Genomic DNA, 23984 nt, shown 5'->3' on the forward strand with positions numbered 1-23984 from the left:
ATGTTTCTGGGTGTTTCTCTCATTAAGATTAGGAATTTGGTTTGTTCCTAACAGTGGGAGTTAATTGCTAAATTGCTTGCAGTAATCCATACATGGTTAGTAAATTTTTTTTAACACCTAAATGTAGATAGTGTCACACTACCAGCACTTTGGAGGTTGGTGAAATCAAAGAGGGAAACAAGGTACCACCCTGCTTTAATATTCTTGGTTTGTTCTGGAATAAAATAATTCAGCTGTCAAGGGCTTTTAAAATAACTTTGTTAGTTTTTATTGCCTACAATTGTGAAGGCTGAATTCACTTGAGCCAACATCTGCACTTTGTACTTCCGTATGTTGCCTAAATACTCGATAAAGTATATCATCTTGAAAAGAGGGAAATAAATGGCAGTAATTTAGACAGTTTTCAGCCAGATTCTTTTATCTGGGGAAGGTGTTTATCTCTTACCAAGATGGTAACAGAGGGTATCAGAGGATTTTCCATGAACAGTGAAGAAAGAAGATATTTAGGTAGCTGCTATTAACTATGGAGCCGGTTGAGGAGATATAACTTGACAATATTTTACGTCAAAAAGGCAGAGTCCTACAAATCTAAGAAGAGTTTACCTAGCTCAATTAAAAAAAAAAAGTCAAAAGACTTAAACTGGCACTTCATAAAAGAAAATATCGAATGGGTAATACACACATGAAAAGGTTCTCTATGCTATTAGTCATCAGGGAAATTCAAATTTAAACCACAATAGAGCGAACACAATATACCTGTTAGAGTGGCTTAAAAAAAAAGGACTTAATACCAAGAGTTGACAAGGACAACACTGGGAGCAACAGGTGTAAATTGGTGCAAACACTTTGGAAAACAGTTTTGCAGTAATACTAAAACTGAACATAGTTGTTTGTTCAGATCAGATGACTATTAAAAATTTGCAAAGGTCCTGCAGGTATTGAAATCTCAGGTCCATTCTTGTACATTTTTAGTTGTGGGTCCTTCTAGTTGTGGCATGTGGGATGCCACCTCAGCGTGGCTTGATGTGTGGTGCCGTGTCCTCGCCCAGGATCTGAATGGGGGGAACCCTGGGCCGCTGAAGCAGAGCACATGAACCCAACCACTTGGCCACGGGGCCAGCCCCCTTAGGTCCATTCATTTTAGTTAAACTCTTTAGGTTACAGAGAGTACAGGCCAACCCATGTTAACTTTGAGAAATGGGAGTAGTGCCAGGAACCAAGAAAATTTAGAATGTGCTACCTGCAAAGAAAGAACTGTAAACTGAATTCTGAGTGCTCTTACTGTTGATAAAACTGAGCTACTCTCCTGTTACCTGCCCCGCCTACATTTCATGTAGCTTAGTTTCATTCCATTATTTCTTCTCTCTCTTTCATAGCTCATGTTTATTCATAAGCTTTGCTCTCCTATTCCACTCTTAACCTCTTTTTCCTTGATTCGTCATGACCTTTTCCCTCTCTTTGACTTCTTTTCAGCTTCAACTGTGAACTGCACTAATCTCTTGGCATTTCCCAAAGTAAATATCTTGAGAAAATCTGATTGCTTTTTCATTCTAGGTTACTGCGAGTTGGCCACCCTCAGTCCATTTATAATTAATTGTTTATTTACTTGTGCTCGAAGGATAGTGTGAGATAAATAGTTATACAAACATAATGTTCTGAAAATGTGTTCTGTAATTTTTTACCAAACTTGCAAGTTTTTATACTGCTTACAGTACATTTGCTACTAAAACAATTTAGGTGAATATTACTAGATTTTCAGCTTGTTTCTCTCTTTCATTGGTTTGTAATTTGCTTGCAAAATGTTTCTTTAGATAAGAAAGATAAAGAAAAAAGACAATCTCGAGTTAAATAACTAGTCCGTATTACTGTTCCTATAGAAAATATTGAAGTGAGGTTATATGCTACAAAAGCCATCTTTTATATTTCAGTGTTGTGTTTGAATTTTTATTTAATCAGGAGGGAAGATTTCTAACAGTCACCGGGAGAGATAGGATTCTGCTTTTTCTGTATTTGAAGTGGAAAAGTAATGGTGGGTGGCTTGTCTTACACATATTGACAGCAGTGGAAACTACTTTCTAATTTTACTTGCTGAGTATATTGGACATTAGCTGGGAGAAAATGTTTCTTTAAAAAAAATCAAAGAACACAAAACTGCTTTTTTTTATCAAATAAATCATACATGGCTAACAGCCTAAAAATGATTTTGTTTATGTTATCTTTATTGCCTGGTAAATATTCTGGGCGTGTTTGGTGTTGAGAGATGAAAGACCGCATTAGGTTAGGAATAGTAAGAATAGGGAGCAAGGTAAATGAGTGTCCTTACAGGTTAAAATGCTATCCTTGCTGAAAACAGTTCTGTCATTTTTCACTCACATAGTAAGTCACTGTGCTTGACATACAAGGTCTGCAGGTGATAGCATTGCTTACGTCACTGCTCATTTTCTAGCCCCTTGTTCTCTAGAGGGATAGAGGATTGAGTAGCCCCTGTTATCGTTTAGTCCTCCTTGAAGCCTTTCAGTGCAGGTGTTATCCCCATTTTGTGTCAAAATGAAATTGAATGGTTATGAGAACATTGATCAGTGAGTGGTAACATGATTATTCCAGGAACAACAATCTCAATTTTTTTGTAATATCTCTTTCTAGTTAATTTTAGCTTTTCTCATGGATTCATAGTTGAATTCCCAAAAAATGAATCATCTAGTCAACCCCCTTAAAAAAAACTTCCCCATACAATTAGATCTAAAATTCTTGTCAAGTCTTTTAAAACCATTCCTGCAAATAGTTTTATTGGTTAGATTTTATTGGCACCCCCCACCCTGGTTTTTAAAAGTAGTATTTGCTCATTATAAGGGAAAAAAAAACAAAACTGCCTTCGCTCTTATAACTGAGACAATTACTCTTCATTTTAGTGTATTTCCTTCTTATTCTCTGTACATTTTCTCTCTAAAACATTATGAAGACAACAAAGTTTACATCTTTTTTTCCCCATCTAACATTATTTACTCTTTACAACACAGCTTTGTTAATGTTTTATTATACTGTAATTTTGGTACTCATTTGCTTATTATTAGACCTTTAGATTGGTTCAGTATTTCTTTTTGCATTTGTATTTACTGCTTTCCCACATAAAGGATTTTTCTGCAGTTTAGTTGTGTCTTTATGGTAGATTCTCAAAAATAGAATTACTAGGTTTAAAGATATGAGCACTTTTGATATATGTTGCCAAATTGATTTCCAAAAAGATTGTACTAATATACACTTCTTTTTATTTTCCTTAAATATTGGCACCTGAGCTAACATCTGTTGCTAATCTTTTTTTTTTTTTCCCTTCTTCTTCTTCTCCCCAAAGCCCCCCAGTATATAATTGTATGTTCTAGTTGTGGGTCCTTCTGGTTGTGCTGTGTGGGACGCCACTTCAGCATGGCCTGATGAGCAGTGCCATGTCTACTCCCAGGATCTGAATCAGGGGAATCCTGGGCCACCCAAGCTGAGCTCGTGCACTTAACCACTTGGCCACAGGCCATACATATCGTCTACAGAATGTGCAGATTTTCATTTCCCTGCAGCTTTACCAGCATAATTATTTTTTTACCCTTTCTAAGAGTGATAGATTAAAAATGTGTTCTTTGACTTTATTTTTTTTTAGTTTTGTAGAAGTGATATATGATTGCTGTAAACAATTCAAACAATATTGACAATACTGAAAATACAAAAAAAAAAAAAGAAAATGGAAATTCAGGCCACATAGAAATGACTACTGTTCATTCTTAAGCAAAAGATTCCTTCCAGATTTTTCTTTGCATGTACAGCCTTACAGTTTTACATAAATAATATCATACTGTTTTGTAGCTTTTCCTCCACTCAGCAATAAGTTATAAGTATCGTTTGATATAGATCTCGATTTCTCTTCTCCCCTCAAGAAAGGAATGCATATCCTCTGTAGAAAATTTAAGTTTGAGGCCAAAGCCCCAGAGTCATAAAGAATATTCATTTGCTGACCATTGTTTTACGTGCATATATTTCTTTTACGATCTTTGCAGAAAAGAATTAATTAATGGTTTAGGTCCCCTGGCCAAATATCTTTAACATTTCAACAATCCTGTGAATACTGCTTAAACATATTAAACCTGTTTTTTCTCTTACTGGGACATTTAAAGGAGCTTCAAAAAATAGCATTAATTATTTTGCTGCTGTAATCTCTTTGTAAATAGGTAAAAAGAATGGAATTGTGACCTTTTTATTCTGTGTTTATGAAATGTTCTTCTAGAAGAAAATATGCTCTGGCCTTTTTTTCTAGGTAAAATCATAAAATAAGAAAATTAGAGAACAGTGTTGGTATTTTGTTACATCTGCTAGCTGCTTCTTTTTTTTTTTTTAAATTTTCTCCTATATAAATGTTTCTGGAGTAGAGATATAAAGGAATATCCTGCCTTTGTGGGAGGTTGAGAGGGAATGGTAGCTAACATTTATTAAGCACTTATGATTGTCAACACAAATAATCCATAACCAACCTATAAATGAAAATTTAGGTGAGTTTATCTGAGCCAAAATGTGAGGACCATGGCCCCGGCCCTTGCTTCCCGAAGGAAGGAAGGGCACCAAAGAAGTGGGGGGTACAGAATGGTTATATACCCTGAAAGAGAATGTTTCATGTATGATTGAAATGTCTCTTTTACAGCAGTCATGAGACTGCTCTGTCGGCACAGCAATTGATGGATGCAGCAGGTAGTAGGTCTGCTGTCTTGGTGGACACAACAGGGTGGCAGGTCTGTTGTCTCGAGCTGGGTGGTCACAGGTGAGCACAGCAGTCAGTTCCTAACCTAAGGAAAGGTGCTTATCCTTAAGGAAATGCCATTGTGTGGAGGGGAGTTGCACCTTTATGTTAAGGACATTTGTTCTTCCCATAGGAAGTGTTTAAAGCAGATATACAATGCATGCTCAATGGCCATGTCAGGCCCTTTTGGAAGAACAAAATCAGGCCCAATTAGGTTTACGCCAGATGGCTTCCTCATATACTCCACTATATCCTATTCCTTGCCATTTCTGTTTGTCGTGATGTAATATAAATATTACAAGGTATTATTAAAGATTTCTTCACTATAAAACACACTTCTTGTATCCTTGCCTGCTTCTTCAAGTTTCACTATTTTAAATCAGATACTGTCTCCTTACAACAAATAGATACTAGAACAGAAGACTCCATTACAGCAGTACTGATGCCACACAATTTAAGTAATGGATGGTAAATGAGTATGAAGGCTGTTAATGGTTTAGTGTAATTGTATTTCTGCCTCTAACAGGGCGTTGTAAGCAATGTATGCACTTGATCCTAGGAGAAATAGGATTTAAAACGGTGAGTGAAGAATCAAAAGACGTCTATTTTTAAAGGACTGTTCTGGCTACACTAGAAAGGATTTCAAGAGGAACAAGAGTGAAAGCAGTTAGAAAGCTGGAGGATTTTTCCAAATGAGACACTTAGTGACCAGAACTAGAGAATAACAGTGGGAAAATAGAGAAAGAGAGAGGTAGAAGCAGAGACTCAATGCTGAGGCAGCATAGCATGATGATTAACATGGGCACTTGAGTCTGGAGTGAAATCCTGGCCCCTTACTTACCAGTGCTTTGACTCTGAAGACATTACAGAAAATCACCAATGAAATGGGTGTTATAAGAGTCCCCATTTCACATAGGCTGTTGAAAGGATTGAGTGAGATTATGCACTTAAAGTGCTAGCATCATGCCTGGCACATGGTGTCCCAAGTATCAGCTTTTACCTGTTGTTGTTGTTGTAATTTATCCAAGGTGGCTATCTGGAATTAATTTATAAAATATTCCACTTAAAATTATTCAACTCTTTCATCTAGCCCTCCTCTCAAAGCAAAACAAAAAAGATCTCCCTTATCCCTTAGTATTTGTTTTCTAAAGCTCGAGTGGAAAAATTGTTTAACAGATTTCCTTTATACAGCCTCATTTGATTTATCTAGTTATTTCTCACCTCCATTTTAATGTCACTAAGAAAAAAGACAGTTTGACCTCTACACTGTCTTGAAGGAAGAAGGATTTAACAAAAAAAAGAAAAGACTGAATTTCAGAGTGTCAAAGTTAGTTTATTTAGAATCATCTTTTGTATCACAGATTGGGTTCTTAAATAGCTTTTGGTGCAATGGAAGGACTTGGTAGCTAGCTGATGTCTACTTTACTTTTCTCCTGTATGTATGAGGGTATATTGTAGAATCTGAAGCCCTAAATTCTAGGTACAAGAAAGAGGAAGCTCTGAAATCAAGGAGAGAGTGAGGGCAGCTGTTATTACCCCTCTACCTGTACAGGACTAGATCATATTGGGACATTTTTTTAGTACTTTGGATTGTGAGAGGCAGTGTCTCAATGTCTTTTGCCCCTCCAGTATTCATTTAACACTTAACTAGGGTGTGTGATAAGGCCCTGGTTAACCCTTCCAGCCTCATCTCAATATAACACTTTGCCTGTTTAGATATTTTTGTAAAGGAAAGCTCATCTCATGCTCCAGTGGAAGAAAATGCAAAATGAATAACCAGGGCCCATAAATGACCTTCAAATGAGATATTATATTTAATATTGGTTTTTAAATTATGATTCAAGAATGACTAGGATTTGAAAAAAATCTCTCTAGGACTAATCTGAGTAAATGTTCTGTTTTCCAGTGTGGTTTGAGAACAGTATCTTAAGGGTAAGCAAATATTTTACTCAAAGAAATTAATTGTAGTGCTGCCAGGTTCTAGGCAGTTAGAATATGATAAAATCCTGTTTAATACCGTTTTCTTAAATCTATTTTTAAATTTCTTTGATTCACGAGGTGCTGCGATTCCTAGAAATTATTGTGGGTTGAACCTCTCTTCATCTGATACATTGTAAACATTACTTTTCTGAGTAAATTACATTATATCCCTCCAACTGGTTCAACAAGGGACACTTAGATTTGGCTTCCATTGGATATGTACATTTTTAGCCTAAGTTTTGGTATAGAGAATAGTAGTTCTAGACTAGCCATATTTTAAAGATGAGAAAATTAATCCCAGGAAGGTGATGACTGACTTCTCTGGTTGTCTAGTGGTCAAAGTGATGCTAGAGCTGTCTTCTCCCTCTTAGCCTGTGTTCTTTCTGCTTCAGAGGCTACTGCTTCTCTAGGGGGACCCATAAGTATTTGAAAGGCTAAATAAATGAGATTTTAATATTTACAAGCATGAAATTGTCGTGCCAAATTATATCTCAAATATATGTTTATATTGACCTAGAGAAGAGTAACATTGTTACCATTACAATTTATTATGATATTTTAAGTCACAACCCTATTGATTAAATTGTCCTCCTGATTATAGTGGCTTGCTTCTTATGTGGTTTGCTTTAAAATAATAATATTAAAGGTAGATGTGTGGATGCTCACAACGTAGCAAGCTTATTTGGTTTTATTATGGGTTTCAGAATTTCAGTTTCTGGAAAATGCTCCATTGTTCTCATGTTAACATTTAATCTTACTTGTATTTTATCTCTTCCCATAATTAAAATGGAAAGAGACAGTATACTTTGGGGATGGAGAGGCTATGCCACTAATAACTAGATGAATTTTGACACCATGAAGAAGTTACTTGATTTCTGTCTCGATTTCTTTGCTGTGCTTCTTGCTAGAGAATGTTATGAGAAGAAAAGAATAGGCTGTTCAAAAGATAGGTACTCTTAAAAAAATTAAGCCGACCTTTTTGCATATTTTACACCACTGCTTTTGGAGTGCATGGGCTGATGAACAGACTGTGCAAAATGATAATATATAAGTGTATCTCCCACGTGATTAAACCGAGCTATAAAATTTAGCTGTGACTTTGAGAGTTTTCAAATCAGTTCTTAGGCATTTCTGGTGCTTTATTAAATTCATAACTTTGAACTATATGGTTTAATTTATCATGCTTTTAAACGTTCTCAAGAAGTCAAGATACAGAGGGTGCAGGTACATGTAAAGGAATTAGTCTAAAGGTTACTATTGGACTTTGACCGATAGTAACCTTTGTGTCAGCTTTCCAAGTATACTGCTACTTGGAAAATGGTACTGAACCCCTCTAGCGGCCAAAAGATTGTGCTTTTTTTTTTAAATTTTTTTAATAAAAAGGATTATTATAACAAAGTATTACTGTAGTATTTAAAAGAAGTAAACCTTGTTCTATGCAGGACATGTTCAGTACATGTTTCACTAAACCAAAATGGCATTTTACGTTCATGCAAAACACGTTCAGGAATACTGCTTACAAACACACAAATTTGGAAAAGAAGGGGGGTTTTTTTGCCGAGCAATTTGTATGAGGGATCTTAAAGGAGACATGTTGAAAGGGGAAAATATTCCTGCAGTTACTGTATTTAAATTCCACATTATTAATTTTAGCTAGATATTTGGTGTTTTCAAAATACTATATTGGTGATTAGAGTTTCTAAGTAAGCTCAACTTCTTTTTTCTTGTGTAAGAGCAAGTGGAATTCAGAAAAAGCCAGCCTTTAAAGTATTACCTAAAATCGTATCAATGAGATTTTGAAAGCTTGTTACGATTTTTAAGAACATTTAACAGTATATCAGTTGTGACCATAAAATAATTTCTTCCCATTTTCATCCTTGCTCCCCGTACCCCACTCTGCCATCAAAAAGCAGATCTTATAAATTCAGGATGAGTGTTTTGCCTTCAAAGTAGACATCTTGAGAAGCCAAAATAGATGTATCAATAACATTGCCACTTTTCGAAATAGTTTTATAACTTTTCTTTTAGAATTATTTTTAGCCCCTATTAAAGTGTTTTTAAAATATTGACATCTTTGATGAGATTAGATTTTTGAGGGAAATCCAAAACTAAATCTGAGCCGTGTAGTGTGAATAAGAAAGGTAGTCAAGGTTAATTATGTAGTTTGAAGCGACTGTTTTAAAGTAATGAGACTTTAAATTTTTATTTTGGAACTCCGAAAAATGATATGCGATAGCTTCATTTTGTGGCTATATCATAAAATTATTCTAAAGGTTGTGGTAGGCCCGTCAGGAGTACTTTATGCAATGGCAGCATCACTGGCACAATTATAGACATTTCTAGAATGACTAGTTTTTAAACAGCGAGGACTCATTTGTGTTTGTATATGTATATTTGTTAAAGTTAAATTACTTATATTTAAAGTTATCTCAGTGCAGTTACTGACTGAAATAGTGACAAATGAATCTCCATTATTTAAATTGAATAACAATGGAATTGATATTCATGAGTATACTGTATTTTCTTTTTCCTTGGAATGATTTATATAATTTATAATGGAATTTATTGAAGTGAAACTTTATTAGGTAGAAATATAGTTACATTAATATTACTTGTGCCAGTGGATTGCCTATATTTCTTGAGTGAACTCAGACTGCTAATTACTGTTACAATAACCTTATTAATTATAAGAAAACTTTTTTCTATTAAGTATGTTTTCTAGTTTTATTGAGATATAATTGATGTATAATATTGTATTGGTTTAGGGTATACAGCATAATGATTTGATATGTGTGTATATTATGAAATGATTACCACAGTTAATTTAACATCCTTGGCCTCACAGTTACAAATTTTTTTCTTGTGATGATTAAGTATTTTTTATTTAATTTTTTTCATGTAGTTTACTTTCTGTTTCAGACCGAATCTGGATATGGATCTGAATCCAGCTTGCGTCGACATGGCTCAATGGTGTCCCTAGTGTCTGGAGCAAGTGGTTATTCTGCAACATCCACCTCTTCATTCAAGGTTTGTTGTTATGAATGCTTTAAGTTAAGACAACATAAATTCGAGTTTAGTACTGAATGATAGTTTTTTAAAAGAACATTTGAAGTTGTTATAGAATAGTTTTTTAAGGGGTAAAATCATGACTCATAAAATGAATTTTTATTTTATTTCATTCATTGATGAGATAAGATATAAAAAAAAGTTTGATTCAAAGGAGAATCTGAAGAATGCTGAAATTATTTTGCTGATAAATGCAAAACTGGTCCGTATCCACAGATTAGTAACCGGTGTTTCTCCACTGGACAAAGTTGATTTGCATCTCATGGACAAGAATCATTTACATTGTTCTCAGTTTTTTGCTACTTAAAGAGTTGTAAATTAATTCAAATGCAATGAAATCAAAGATTTCTCTATGGTCAGAGGACACCCTCTGCTAAGGGTTCTGTAGATGACACTCACCATTCCTTTGAAAGGACACCCAATAATATTTTTGCCCATTTCAAAGTCTTTCACAATTTTTCCTCACAATGTCTAATTTGAAAATATTAAATGTTATATTATCAAATTGTCAGGCTTACTGCTCTCTTATTTCCTCCAGGCTTATCACTATTAAGCCACTAATTAGTGAGTTTCAAGTCTATTCCTGGGAGTATTGCATTGAACTTGGCAGCTCTCCCTATCCCATGCCCTTAGTAGTAACATGTAGACCTTAAAAGGTGATGAAATACCATAGGACTAAGTAAATTCTTGTTTTGTTAACTTAGATTACATCCACCTTTTTGTGTTTTGCAGAAAGGCCACAGTTTACGTGAGAAATTGGCTGAAATGGAAACATTTAGAGATATCCTATGTAGACAAGTTGATACTCTGCAGAAGTACTTCGATGCCTGTGCTGATGCTGTCTCCAAGGATGAACTTCAAAGGGATAAAGGTTAATTAGGCTATTACCACTATTTTTTCTTGGAGAATGAATGGATTTAAAGCCTCTTGATCTTAAACAGTAATGTCTCTTAAGTGATAAAGGTAATTATGGTCACTTTTGCTGCAAGCCCCCAGTGTAACAGATTTCAGTGCCCATATAACTTTTGTACTTTAATAACATCCGAATTAGTCTGATCACCCATACCAGATACCACTGCATTTTTTTAAGTGATTTTTAAACACTATTCCATTAAAAAATATAGTATCTGTCGTCTTGGTAATATAGAGCGTTTCACATGATTATCTCTAGTAAATTTACCCCATCATGAGTCTTAGTGACAAGCATGTTTATGTTAAATCCTCCAGATTTGGAATCGATCTCTTCCTCCCTCTCTCTTCCTTCTCTTCCTCTCTTCACCTCTCTTTCTCTCCCTCTCTCTCCTTCCCTCCCTTCTTCTGGCCTTTTTCTCATAGTAGAAATCAGTAATGGAGCAAGTAATTCGTAGTGAGGTTTTTTTTTGAGAGAGAGATCATCTTCAGTTAACTTAGTTTTAATGTGAGTTTTGAAGTTACTTTTTCTTTGTTACTGCTAAAGATTTTACTGATGTTGTTAACATCTGTTCTTCAGTTTTTCTCTTAAGGCAGCAATGAACTACTCATGGCAGTATTACTAAACAGCACTGAGTGCATTGCCAGTATAACTAGGTCACTTGACGTGGTTTCATTTCTTGGTTTTGCTGATTGTGTTTGATCTGAGTTCAAATTCTTTTAGTCTTTGTTCTTTGTTCCCTTTTTGGCTTTTTAGTTACAACTCTTTGTTATTCTGGTGGCTACTTCAGGGTTTGTAGGGTAGACATACTGTGGAGATACTGTGGGTTTGGTTCCAACCCACTGCAATAAAGCAAATATCACAATAAAGTGAGTCACATGATTTTTTTAGTTTCCCAGTGCATATAAAAGTTATGTTTATACTCTGTTGTAGTCTCTCAAGTGTGCAATAGCATTATGTCTAAAAAATATATACATACCTTAAATAAAAAATATTGCTAAAAAGTACTGACCATCATCTGAGCCTTCAGTGAGTAATCTCTTTTGCTGGTGGATGATCTTGTAAAAAATGCAATATGTGGGGCTGGCCTGGTGGTGTAGTGGTTAAGTTTGTACACTCCGCTTTGGTGACCCAGGGTTTGCTGGTTCGGATCCTGCGTGCAGCCCTACACACCACTCACCAAGCCATGCCATGGCGGCATCCCACATAGAACAACTAGAAGGACGTACGACTAGGATGTACAACTATATACTGGGACTTTGGGGAGAGGGAGAAAAAAGGAAAATTGGCAACAGATGTTAGCTCAGGGCCAATCTTCAAGGAAAAAAAAATGCAATATATGCGAAGCACAATTAAGTGAAGTGCAATAAAATGAGGTATGCTTGTATGCACATTTAACTTACTACAGTCTACCTTCAAGTAATATACCACTTCACATATAGTGTAAGAGGAACCTTACAATAATGTATTTCCATTTCTCCCCACTACTGAGGCAAGACTCTTTGGCATTGATCCACATCAACAGTATATAGTATTTAAAGGAAAAAGTGATGGTGGGAGGAATAGAAGTTGGGATGCAATGATAACCAGGTTGTATAGAAGATTTGATTTTAAACTTTACTCATGTTTGAACAAATAGCAGCGGTGGCAGTCTAATGCATTAGTTTGCTAGAGTTGCCCTTACAAAATACCACAGACTAGGTGGCTTAAACAATAGAAATTTATTTTCTTACAGTTCTGGAGGCTAGAAGTCTGAGATCAAGGTTTTGGCAAGGTTGGTTTCTTCTGAGGGCCATGAGGGAATGATCTGTTCCTTGGCCTCTCTCCTTGGCTTATAGATGGCCATTTTCTCCCTATGACTTCACGTCATCTACCTTCTATAATTGTCTGTGTCCAGATTTCCTCTTCTTAGAAGGATACCAGTCATATTGGATTAGGACCCGCCCTAGTGACCTCATTTTAATTTGATTACCTGTGTAAAGACCCTGTCTCCAAATATAGCCACATTTAGAGGTTCTGAGGACTAGGACATCAACATATAAATTTTGAGGGGGACACAGTTCAGCCTATAACAACTGATTTTCCTATAAATACTATTTTAAGAAATATTGATGCTTTTAAGAATACATGCTGGGAAAAGGTGAAATATATACCTGGACCGTAGTTTCCTACTTTAACTGTAGATCAGAGTTGCTGACCTGAGTCTAAGGATCTCTATAGATGCACACATTAAATTATCAGGACTGTCTCTAACTGAAAGAACTTTAAGAATCACTGTTCTTCATTAAGTGTGTCATTGAAATGATAACAGCAAACTCGCATTTTATTTTAGGTGTTCAGTGTGTTCATATACAATGTTTTATCAGAATTGCTAGTACGATAGTCTTAACCTGACCCCCACACTCCCACACACACTTCAGTAAAATTTAATTAACCCTTTAGGTCTAGATACCTGGAGATTACAGAAGTAGAAGACATTATCTCTGACCTAAACATACTGTTTGATTTTAAAACAAGACATATATGCCACTTTAAAAGTAAAGGTTCATCTAATACTGCTTTTCTGTTCATCCAGTGGTTTCAAACCATGTCAGACATCCCTTAATGGTGCCTCAGGGATGGACAAGGGGTATTTGATTAGGAAGGAAAGAAAGAAGGCCACTGTTTTAGCCAGAGCAGCTCATGTTTTCATCAGTTTTATATATTGAGTATTGGGCTAGAGAAAGAAGGTTGAAAATCCCTGTTTGGTGGTACGAGGCTATTGGATGGTTAGAGATAGTAAATTGAATCTCCAGTAACACAGAATAGATAGTAATGAGATGAGTGAAGCGCAGACCTCTCAGCAGTAGTATTTAAAACAAGTTAATCAGAGTTGTATTGAGTCAAGGTCAAGATCTTCTCTGATGATGAGTACTGATTTAAAAACAGAGCAGTGTGCTGTGTCAATGAATTTCTTAGAATTGACAATATTTGCAAATGATTGATGAAAAATGAAGATCCACAGAATCTGGGAACCTGATTAATCTTGGGGTTGAGATGTCTGCAGAGGCTTCAATATGGAGATTAAAGTGTGTAGGAGTGGAAAAGAAAAAAGTCAGTTGGCTATTGATATCAGTTAGCTGGGTAGAAATGAATAGTAAATGTTAGTAGATAATAGCAGCTTATGATTTGAAAGAGTTGTTATAGATGAGTAGCAAAATCTTTAAGCGATGAAAAAAACGAAATAGCATAGTAATTAGAAAACGGCAGTACAGAATACAGGTATTTTCCATGGTGATTCCTACCATTTAGTCAAGGGAGGGAATAAGGAATAGGAGTGGGCTCTGCATCCATTGGAGAGAAAGCTAAAGTAGATGAAATGTTCCTTGTAGAGCCAAATTACTCCTGAGGTAAAGAGATGTAAGCAAGAAGTAAGACATCAGCTTAGAAGGAAGATTCCTTCCGTAGAAAGGGAGTTCCTCAAAAGATAATAAAATAAAGAAGCCTTAAAAAAGCTTGATAGAAAACAGAGAGTAAGATTGGGAGCTAAGGTTTAGAAAGTTAGATTAAAAGTGGAATACATACTGCGTGGGATTAAAGTATGTTAGGCAGTAGAAAAAGGGACAGTAATAGAAGGAAGAGGTCTGCAGAAGAACACAGGGGATTCTCTTTGTTCTGTAATTGTGCAAGTTGAAAGGGATGTCCAGGCACAGACACATTGGGATGAATAGAAGTCTATATCACAACTGCAAGTCATTGTCTTTCCCCTACATATCCAGAAATGGTAAATTTAAGAACTCTCAAGAGGCAAGCTAGAGTATCCTCTGCCTGTATTAATCTCTTACAGTCTTGCTCAGCTCTTGGAGGCCTCTTGTAGAATTATGAAATTGCCCCAAGTAGGTAGGAAGATTAAGGGACAGAGTAATTCATATCTCAGTACCATCCCTTACATAAATAAAAATAGGTATAATTTTTTTATAATAATGTTTTGTATTTAAAGACATTCCACAGATATTTACTGGGCATACCTTGATAAGCACTGAAAATATAAAGATGAATAAGATCTTGTATTCACAGAATCCATAGTATATTGACTCAGTTGACCATAAGAATAAACTGGTTAATTTCTATTTCCTTTCATCCTAATATCCTTAAATTTATTTTGTTTAGTGGTAGAAGATGATGAAGATGACTTTCCTACAACACGTTCTGATGGCGACTTCTTGCATAATACCAATGGAAATAAGGAAAAGAGTAAGTAGTACATTTTTCTCCCTCAGCTGGATAAAATACACTTTGTAAAGTTGTACAATAACTAACTATGTAACAAGAATAATTATCTAATTGAGTAATTTTTAAAAAGCAGTGGAACTGCTGGAAAGTGGAAGTTTCTTCTAGGAAAAGAGAGGTAGGAAAAAAACATGTTCTAATATTAAATAATGATGGCTGCTCATTGTCTAACAAAGACTCATTCTAAATTCCAGACATTGGCCCACTTATTTCAGCAGTATTTGGTAGAATCAGTTTCTACCACTGAAAAAGTGTATTTCTTAGAGGGAAAGCATTGCAGTGGAATTTGACTGTATCTTTAGAGTGTATTTCTCTTTAACATTGTTTTTCTCTCTCCATTTGATAAAATGGTGTTGAAAATATATAGTCAGTGTTATTAAAGGAAATTATTGAAATAGCTCTGATCTCACAGCACATTTATTTATAGAGCCCAGGAACAAGGTAGTTTGTTTCATAGAGCAGTTTATTAATTGTTGCTCTATTTAAAATGGCTAACTCAGTAGAAGGAATTCTGAACTGTTCATTAGAAACCTGTGTTTTGCAGCAACATAGATGAACCTGGAGGGCATGCCACTAAGAGAAATAAGCCAAAGACAAATACCACATGGCATCACTTATGTGTAGAATCTTAAAAAAACAAAACCAGAAGTTTGTAATTGATGGTCAGTCAATGCTCTTCTTTTTGACATATCCTAAGAAAAAGCTGGGGTGGATTCCTAAAATTTTTTTAAGGTTATTATGCAGATTTAAGTTCTGGCGTTCTGCATTGGTAAGAGTTTCTAGAGATAGGGTCTTCCCTCCTCATTCCTGGTACAGAGAGGGAGATACCTTTACAGATCGAGATTTCCCTTACAAATGTAAATGTCTCTTACAAAGGGTAAATTCTACTTTTCAGAGCTTCTCCCATGTCTACAGTATTTAAAAGTAACCAGCCCAAAATAATCTTCGTGCCAAGAAGACACATTTTGAGGTGGCCAATTCTGATCCCCCACAGTCCCGCCTTTGAAACTATAAGAAGTTTCATAGTCCAGAAGCTGAGTGGTAGATTGTTCCATCTCATTAAACACATTTCCTAGTCCTGATAATAGCTCAGTCCAGTTAAATTCATTTTAGAAGGCAGTGATGCCGGTGGACTCCAGAGTTAGGCCTGTGTTGTGGAAGCAAGCAATCAGATATTTAATAAGAAGTATTTCTATGGAAATAAAAAGAAAAACAAGGTTAATGAATGGAGCAAATTATAAACCAGTTTCTGAACTCAGAGGACAGCCAGTTAAGATTTCTAGATGTCAGTGTTGAAGCATCTTTTTCAGCTTAAAATGTCTCTGATGAAATCATTGAGTGTACAGGTATCCTTTTGAGTGGCTTACACAGCAACAGACATGCTATTGTGGTGATCTCTCTTAAATTTGTATCAAGTTGTCCAGCTTCAGTTTGAAGGTCTTTAGGAACAAGAGTGGTTTCAGTTCTTAATGATTTCCAAAAAAAAATGAAAAAAATTTAAAACATTAGTTCAGAGATTTATAGCCATATGTTTCGGGAAACTAGAAGAATTGAGGATCCAGTCCAGTTTACAGGTAGAAAACAGAGACCTCAAAGATGATTAACAGAACTAGGATCTAATATCCACAGTACATATAGTTTTTACTAAAACATAATTTTTCTCTCTAAAATCACTCTCATTTTTACCAAAGATAGCCAAATTAAGACTGGTTTGTAAAGTAAGTCTAGTTTCAATAAATTCTGCCCAATTATTTACATAAGTACAGCAAGAATAACAATTGATCAGATAGACTCTTTTAAACCTGCTTTCCTGGAACTTTTTATAAGGAATCTCAGATTGAACTTTAAAGGCCTTTTGAGGCCAGAAAAGCCAAGCCAAGGGCTTTGTCATCAGACTTTGCCTGCAATACCTACAGATTTGGGTGAGTTCCTCTCTTCTTTTGAGGTTCTTTGCACCTACCAGGTAAGTGACCTTCTTTACCTACCCAGTAAGGTTGTTGGGAACCCTGTAAACAAGGTACTAGACCAATATTTCCAAATGGCTTTATTTCATAAAGTCCAATCTTTGTTTCTCAAAAGCCGTCTGGTCATATCTGAGTTTATACCTGTTTCTCTCAAATACGACATTCTAGTCAAAGCTTTGGTAAGATAACCAATATTTCCAATTGTGTCTTGTTATAAGGAGAACGGATTCTTATTGAACTTACGCAAATAACTGTATCACCATGAAAATAGCAGTAATTACTCACTAAGAGTTTCCAAATTCTGGAGGGATAAGGTAGGGAGAAAAATATAAATGTTTAACTTTGTTTACAACTGTATAATTTATCAAACTGTTATAAGTCATTGCTTACGAAAGAAAGTTTTTCATAAATCTGAAAAAACAAAACGTTTAGAAAATCAGCAATATTTCAAATGAAGCCATAAAAATTATAATTCTCCTGGGGCTGTCCTGGTGGCGTAGTGGTTAGGTTTGCAAGCTCCACTTAGGCAGCCTGAGGTTCACAGGTTCGGATCCTAGGCACGGACCTACACACCACTCATCAAGCCATGCTGTGGCAGTGTCCCATTTACAAAGTGAGGAAGATTGGCAACAGATGTTAGCTCAAGGACAATCTTCCTCAACCAAAAAAAAAACAAAAAGAGGAAGATTGGCAATGGATATTACCTCAGGGCCAATCTTCCTCACCAAAAAAAAAAAATTTATACTGATCCTCATTAGTTCATTCAGTCCTGTGTAATTGACTTTTTATCTTAATCTTCTGTTAGCAGTTTTATGGGGTCATCTGTTTCTCCATTAGAGTTCTGTAATTTCTTACCCAGTTCAGTTTTATAATCTGCTAGCATAAGGGCTCAGATGCACTCTGTGCAGCTCTGTGTGACAGCTTTCTTCAGGGCTGTGAACCCCAACACAGTCCTCCATTCAAGGTGAAGACGAGGGAAATAGTTCAACAAGTAGTTGGTGATGGTGGCGTGCCCTGCCTGCGCAGCCAATGATTAGGGCCCTATTCCCCTTACTGTCTTGCCAGTCAGTGTCCTTCCCCCGCCTATGTCTGTGTGCACATGCTCATACATTAATTGTCTAAATGAAGAATTTGGACCACAGGTCACTTTTCATCCCCCTTTAGCTCACAGATTTTTCATGTGAGAATATTTTAAATTTCATTATTTTAGTCAACTGTATCTGACTTTGTTAGAGTAGTCATATCTATAATAGGCTAGTAGTTGCAAACCAGTTGATTGTTGACCCTTGTAGGATTGATGTCAGGGTCATAGTCTTCAGCCATGTTTCTTCTTTATCATAGTAGACCAGCGAGGAGAGATTTAAACACAGTTCCCATCCTGTCTTCAGAAGAACTTGTACATCACTTTTTTTCTGCCTTGTGTGTACCCACATATGGTCATTTGGAATATTTCATTTGGGGAAATGAAAAACTCCTCACCACAGAAACTGAAGATTCCCCCTCAGGGCCCGGCCCCGTGGCCACGTGGTTAAGTTCTTGCGCTCCACTTTGGCGGCCCAGGGTTTCACCAGCTCGGATCTGGGCATGGACATGGCACCATTCATCAAGCCATGCTGAGGCAGCATCCCACATGCCACAACTAGATGGACCCACAACTAAAAATATACAAGTGTGTACCACAGGGCTTTGGGGGGAAAAGGAAAAAAAGAAAGATTCCCCCTTAGGTTGCCTACTATTCAAAATTTGTGAGAGTCTTAGGGCTGGCCCAGTGGTGCAGCAGTTAAGTTTGCATGTTCCGCTTTGGCGGCCTGAAGTTCACTGGTTCAGATCCCGGGTGCAGACCTACACACCACTTGGCAAGCCATGCTTTGGTAGACGTCCCACATAAAACAGAGGAAGATGGGCACAGATGTTAGCTCAGGGCCCATCTTCCTCAGCAAAAAGAGCAGGATTGGCGGCAGATGTTAGCTCAGGGCTAATCTTCCTCAAAAAAAACAAAATATATATATATATATATATATATATATATATATATATATATATATGTGAGAGTCTTAATGAAATGAAGGGATTGTAAATCTCTTGGCTCCTGCATTTGTCAATGTGAGCATATGGGTTTCTTGATTTTCTGAGTGTTAGTACCTTTAAAAGAATTTTGAAGTGTGTAAAGTCAGAGTTCAACTGAAAGGACTGTAAATCTGAAAGATAATGTTTGGAGCCTAAATACTTACAAATCTAGACTTATAGATTGTTTTGTAATTTCTTTCATTCACATATTTTCTACTTCCTTTTACTACAGTGTATCATTTTCCCAGAGGAAACTAAGGCATGTCACCTTATCTCTTTAAGATCATGTTTCCCTTGTTTTCAACTAAGGCATTTAGATGAGTATGCTCATCTAAAATTATCAGATACTTTGGGGTTTTTGCCTCAGTTTTTCCATCAAGATTAATATAGTTCTACAGTATAAGGTAATATGAGCAAAAATCAAAGTAACCAATACTTAGAGGAGCCCAGTGGATGACAAAATAGGATGAGGTTTTGTCTTCATGACTTTCATTTCCTGACAGATGTGACATGAGGGAGATTTACTTCAGAGACGTTAGTGTGTTTGAGACACTTACTTTCAACTGTTTGAAAGCTTAAAAATCCATTACGTATCTTTGTCATTCTGAAAAATATTTGAGGTGGCTGCCTCAGAAAGTAGTAAGTGCAGCTGAAGAGGTACATTTCTCTGCTTCTAGAGTTTTTTCAGAGACATTTCATGTTGCTCTTCCATCTTGTACTGCCACTTACGTATATACATTTGCAAACATTTAGCAGGGAAGACCCGTTGTTACATTGTACACGTTCTCTTATATAGGACACAGGTGACTTAATTTCCATGTTGATTATTAATAATAGTAGTAGTTTATAATAAAAAGCAATCTTGGTTAGGGTAACAGAAAATGCAGAAGTTAGAATGATAGGGTTTTCAGAAAATACAAGTTTTTAACAGCTTTATTGAGATATAATTAACATACAAAAAATTATGTTTGTTTAAAGCATACAGTTTGGTAAGTTTTGTGTTATCAGGAAGCTATCACCACAGTTTAGATCATTATCATGTCTGTCACCCTGAAAAGATTCCTCCTTCCATGTTCTCATTCCTCCCCCAATTCTCAACCAACCACTGATCTCTTCTTTTCTGTCATTGTGGATTAGTTTGCATTTTCTAGAATTAAATGTCAGTGGACTCACAGCATGTGGGGTTTTTTGCCTGGCTTCTGTCTTAGTTTGGGATTCATCATTGTTATTGCATCTATCAGTATTTGATTTCTTTTCATTGTTGAATAGTATTCCCTTGTATGGACATACTACAATTTGTTTGTCCACTCATCTGTCAGTATCCATTTGGGTTGCTTAGTTTTTGGCTGTTATAAATAATGCTGCTGTGAACATTCACATATAAGTCTTTTTATGGCATATATTCATTTCTTTGGGGTAAATACCTAGGAGTGGAACAGCTAAATTGTATGGTACGTGTATGTTTAACTTTTTAAAAAGCTGCCAAACTATATTTCACCAGCTGTATTTGAGAGTCCCCGGTCTTCCAAGTCCCCACCAACACTTGGCATGGTCAGTCTTTTTAAATTTTAGTCTTCTAATAGGTGGATAGAGGTATCTTGTAGTTTTAATTTGCTCTTGCCCAGTCACTAATGGTATTGAGCATCTTTTCCTGTGCTTATTTGCCATCCAAATCTCTTCTTTGGTGAAGTGTGTGTTCAAATCTTTTGTCCAATTTTTTCATTGGGTTATGTATTTTTTTATTGTTGAGTTTGAGATTACTATAGATAGATAGATAAAGTCCTTTATCAGATAATATACACAAAGATTTTCTCCCAGACTGTGGTTTGTCTCTTCATTCAAAACTTTTTTTAAAAAGAAATTATATATATTTAAGTTGTACAGTGTGAGGATTTGGTGTACATAGCGAAATGATTACTATAGTCAAGCTAATTAACATATCATCTCACAGTTAACATTTTTTTGTGATGAGAGCACCTGAAATCTGCTGTCTTAGCAAATTTTCAGTAATCAATGCAGTATATTATTGGCTGTCGTCATCATGCTCTACGTTAGATCTCTAGACGTATTCATCTTACATTCCTGCAACTTTCATCCTTTTAACAGTGCCTTCAAGAGCAGAAATTTTAAGTTTTGGTGAGGTACAGTTCATCAGTTTGTTCTTTTATAGATTGTACCTTTGCTGTCATATCTACATATGAGTTTTTAAGGTTGGAAGTATTATTTCATTTATAAGATTTGTATTGGAATGGTTTCTTATTTGCTATAGTATGTTATGCTCTCCTGTTTGCATCTTGTGAGTTTTAAGATTTTTCCCTTAATTCAAAGGCTAACTCTGAATTAAAATTACAAAATGTGGACATAACCGTTTAGTGTGTGCGTTGGTCCTGGACTTAAGTTTGGGCATGTATTTAAAATTGTTGTATTACCTTGTTCAGTTCTACAGTTTATCTGCAGAGATTTTTTAATTCTAGTTTTCTCAAAATGTAAGGTGATTCTTTCCCTAATTAGGTCCTGCTCTAAGCTGTCAGAGTGTTATTGTTAAAGTATTATTTCTCCTACCACTTTATTCACTGAGTGCAGCACAGAAAATAGATTTCAGGAAATAGAATCTAGAAAAAAGCACTTAAAAAGTACATATGCTACCACAGCTTCTTTGCTCATAGAGCATGAATGGAAAGTTTTAAATGTTGACCAACAGGAAGAAAATCATAATCCAAAAGCCTGCTCTGACTTGCTAGTTTTCTAAACGTTTTCTAATTTTAAGCTGTGAGGAATTATTTCTTCATTAGAAAGATTTTTAATGAATAACTTTCTTTTTCAGTATTTCCACATGTCACACCGAAAGGAATTAATGGTATAGACTTCAAAGGGGAAGCGATAACTTTTAAAGCAACTACTGCTGGAATCCTTGCTACTCTTTCTCATTGTATTGAACTGATGGTAAAACGGGAGGACAGCTGGCAAAAGAGACTGGATAAGGTAAGGCTAGTTTATCTTCCTTTTTAATAATAATCAGATTCTATTGAAGTCTTATATTTTGATTGAACGTTTAAACCAAACTAACTTCTTAGGGAAAAAATCTATTGGGTTCATAGAAGTAGCAGGCGGTACTCTTTCTCTGAAACTTTGTGGACATCTTGAACTCATTTTCCTAATGAGATTCACCAGTTATGTATTCAGTTGCTGTACAATATGCATTCTTTTTTTTTTTTTTTTTGCTGCTTCTTCTTCCCAAAGCCCCCCAGTACACAGTTGTATATTCTAGTTGTGAGTGCCTCTGGTTGTGGTAGTATGCATTCTTGATAGACTTTTACTGTAAACATTTTTGTAATGATAATAGTAATGCTTTGGAATAGAAGTGATGAACCATTTAATATTACCCAGCTTTATTATGTGACATATGAAACTGCGTTTAAGTTATATGAACTAACTTAAACACCAGTTTCTAAAGTTAAATGTTAACTTATTTCATTCATAGCCATGTATATTTTCCAAGGTCATGGTGATGTCATTTAACACACATTATGTTGTTCATTGAACATTTGCCCTATGTCTACCTTTTCCCACCTTTGTTTAAACTACAGTGCTTATAATAATATTATAGTATGAATCTTTAGTTTGTAGTGCAAAGTTATGGCTCAATGAATTTGTTTAGTAGGAAAACTTCTGTTTATAATTGGTCAGTAAAATGTTGGAAGTGAAACATACCTTAGAGAATTTAGTTCTAGTCTAATGCCATCATTTTATAGACGAAGGAACTGAGGCCCAGAGACTTGTCCAGGGGTGTTAAGTAGCAGATTTAGAAGAATTTTACCCTAGTCTATCTTTCAGCTCTGGATACTGGGCCAGACATCAGTCAGAATCTTCTCATTCATCAGTGAGTCATACTGCTTACAGTATTTGAAGGTCTTACCAATTTGAGCGGGATACTAAGGAAAGCAGTGTCATCACTGATGTAATGGCAGAGTGGCTACAGGATTTGTATAGCACTGTGTGTTTAAGAAGGTCCCTATATTTAGAAGAAAAGAGAATTGTTCAGAATTGTCAAGTGCAGGTGAGAGTGAGCCATATTGATTAGCAGTATGTACTCTTTTAAAACAAGCAATGAAAATGTTTGTTTAAGGTACAGACATTTTATTATTATTCTGGGGTTTAATTCATATATCTGCAAAGATTTCCACTCTATACAATATGGATCAAATTGAATTTTTAGGAGATTCTTTGTGCACAAGAAATAATGTATTGAGAAAACAGGACAACTCCTTAAATCCATTAGACTAATGGTTCAAGAGAATCATTCAACTTGTCCAGACTGGCTTATTTAAAACTTTATCTCTTAAGAGCTCTTGTCTTTAGTCTGTTTATCCTTCACTAAAAGATCATCTTCAGTCATATATTCCAACCACACTGCCTAAAAAAATATTCATTAAAAATAAAACACAGGGGCCAGGCTGGTGGCATAGTGGTTAAAGTTTGCATACTCTGCTTCCATGGCCAGGGATTTGCGGGTTTGGATCCTAGAGGCAGACCTACACACTACTCATCAAGCCATGCTATGGTGGCATCCCACATATAAAATAGAGGAAGATTGGCACACATGTTAGCTCAGCAACACTCTTCCTCAAGCAAAAAGAGGAAGATCGGCAGCACTGTTGGCTCAGGGCCAATCTTCCTCACTAAAAAAAAAATAAAAATAAAACATGGCTTCTTCATCTTTTCAGCAGTCAGATTTCTTATTTGGAAAGGGAAGGTGGGCTTTTGACTGTCTTCGTTGTTGATAATTCTTATCCATTATCTTTCTTTGTTGGGTAGCAGTGAGTAGAGCAAACAAAGGATCTGTGAAAAAATGCTTTTGTTGCTTCTCCATGCACCACATTTAATCAAAGAACAGCCACCAAAAGATGGCAGTATTAATTGAAATCTGGAAACTACTGTATTTGTAGTCCTCTTA

General features: G+C 35.8%; 1 protein-coding gene across 6 annotated transcripts in view; it reads left to right on the forward strand.

Annotated features, from left to right (window-relative positions):
• The window catches only part of CERT1 (ceramide transporter 1), a 122217-nt gene that overhangs the window by 52757 nt on the left and 45476 nt on the right, over window positions 1-23984 (forward strand). For all 6 annotated transcript variants that reach the window (XM_070571623.1, XM_070571624.1, XM_070571628.1 and 3 more), the window contains exons 4-7: window positions 9674-9781; window positions 10553-10691; window positions 14880-14963; window positions 21855-22012. In XM_070571623.1, coding sequence (XP_070427724.1) covers window positions 9674-9781; window positions 10553-10691; window positions 14880-14963; window positions 21855-22012 — 489 coding nt within the window. The remainder of the gene's footprint in view (window positions 1-9673; window positions 9782-10552; window positions 10692-14879; window positions 14964-21854; window positions 22013-23984) is intronic.

Source organism: Equus przewalskii, chromosome 13 (genome assembly GCF_037783145.1).
Source record: "Equus przewalskii isolate Varuska chromosome 13, EquPr2, whole genome shotgun sequence".
NCBI lineage: Eukaryota > Metazoa > Chordata > Mammalia > Perissodactyla > Equidae > Equus > Equus przewalskii.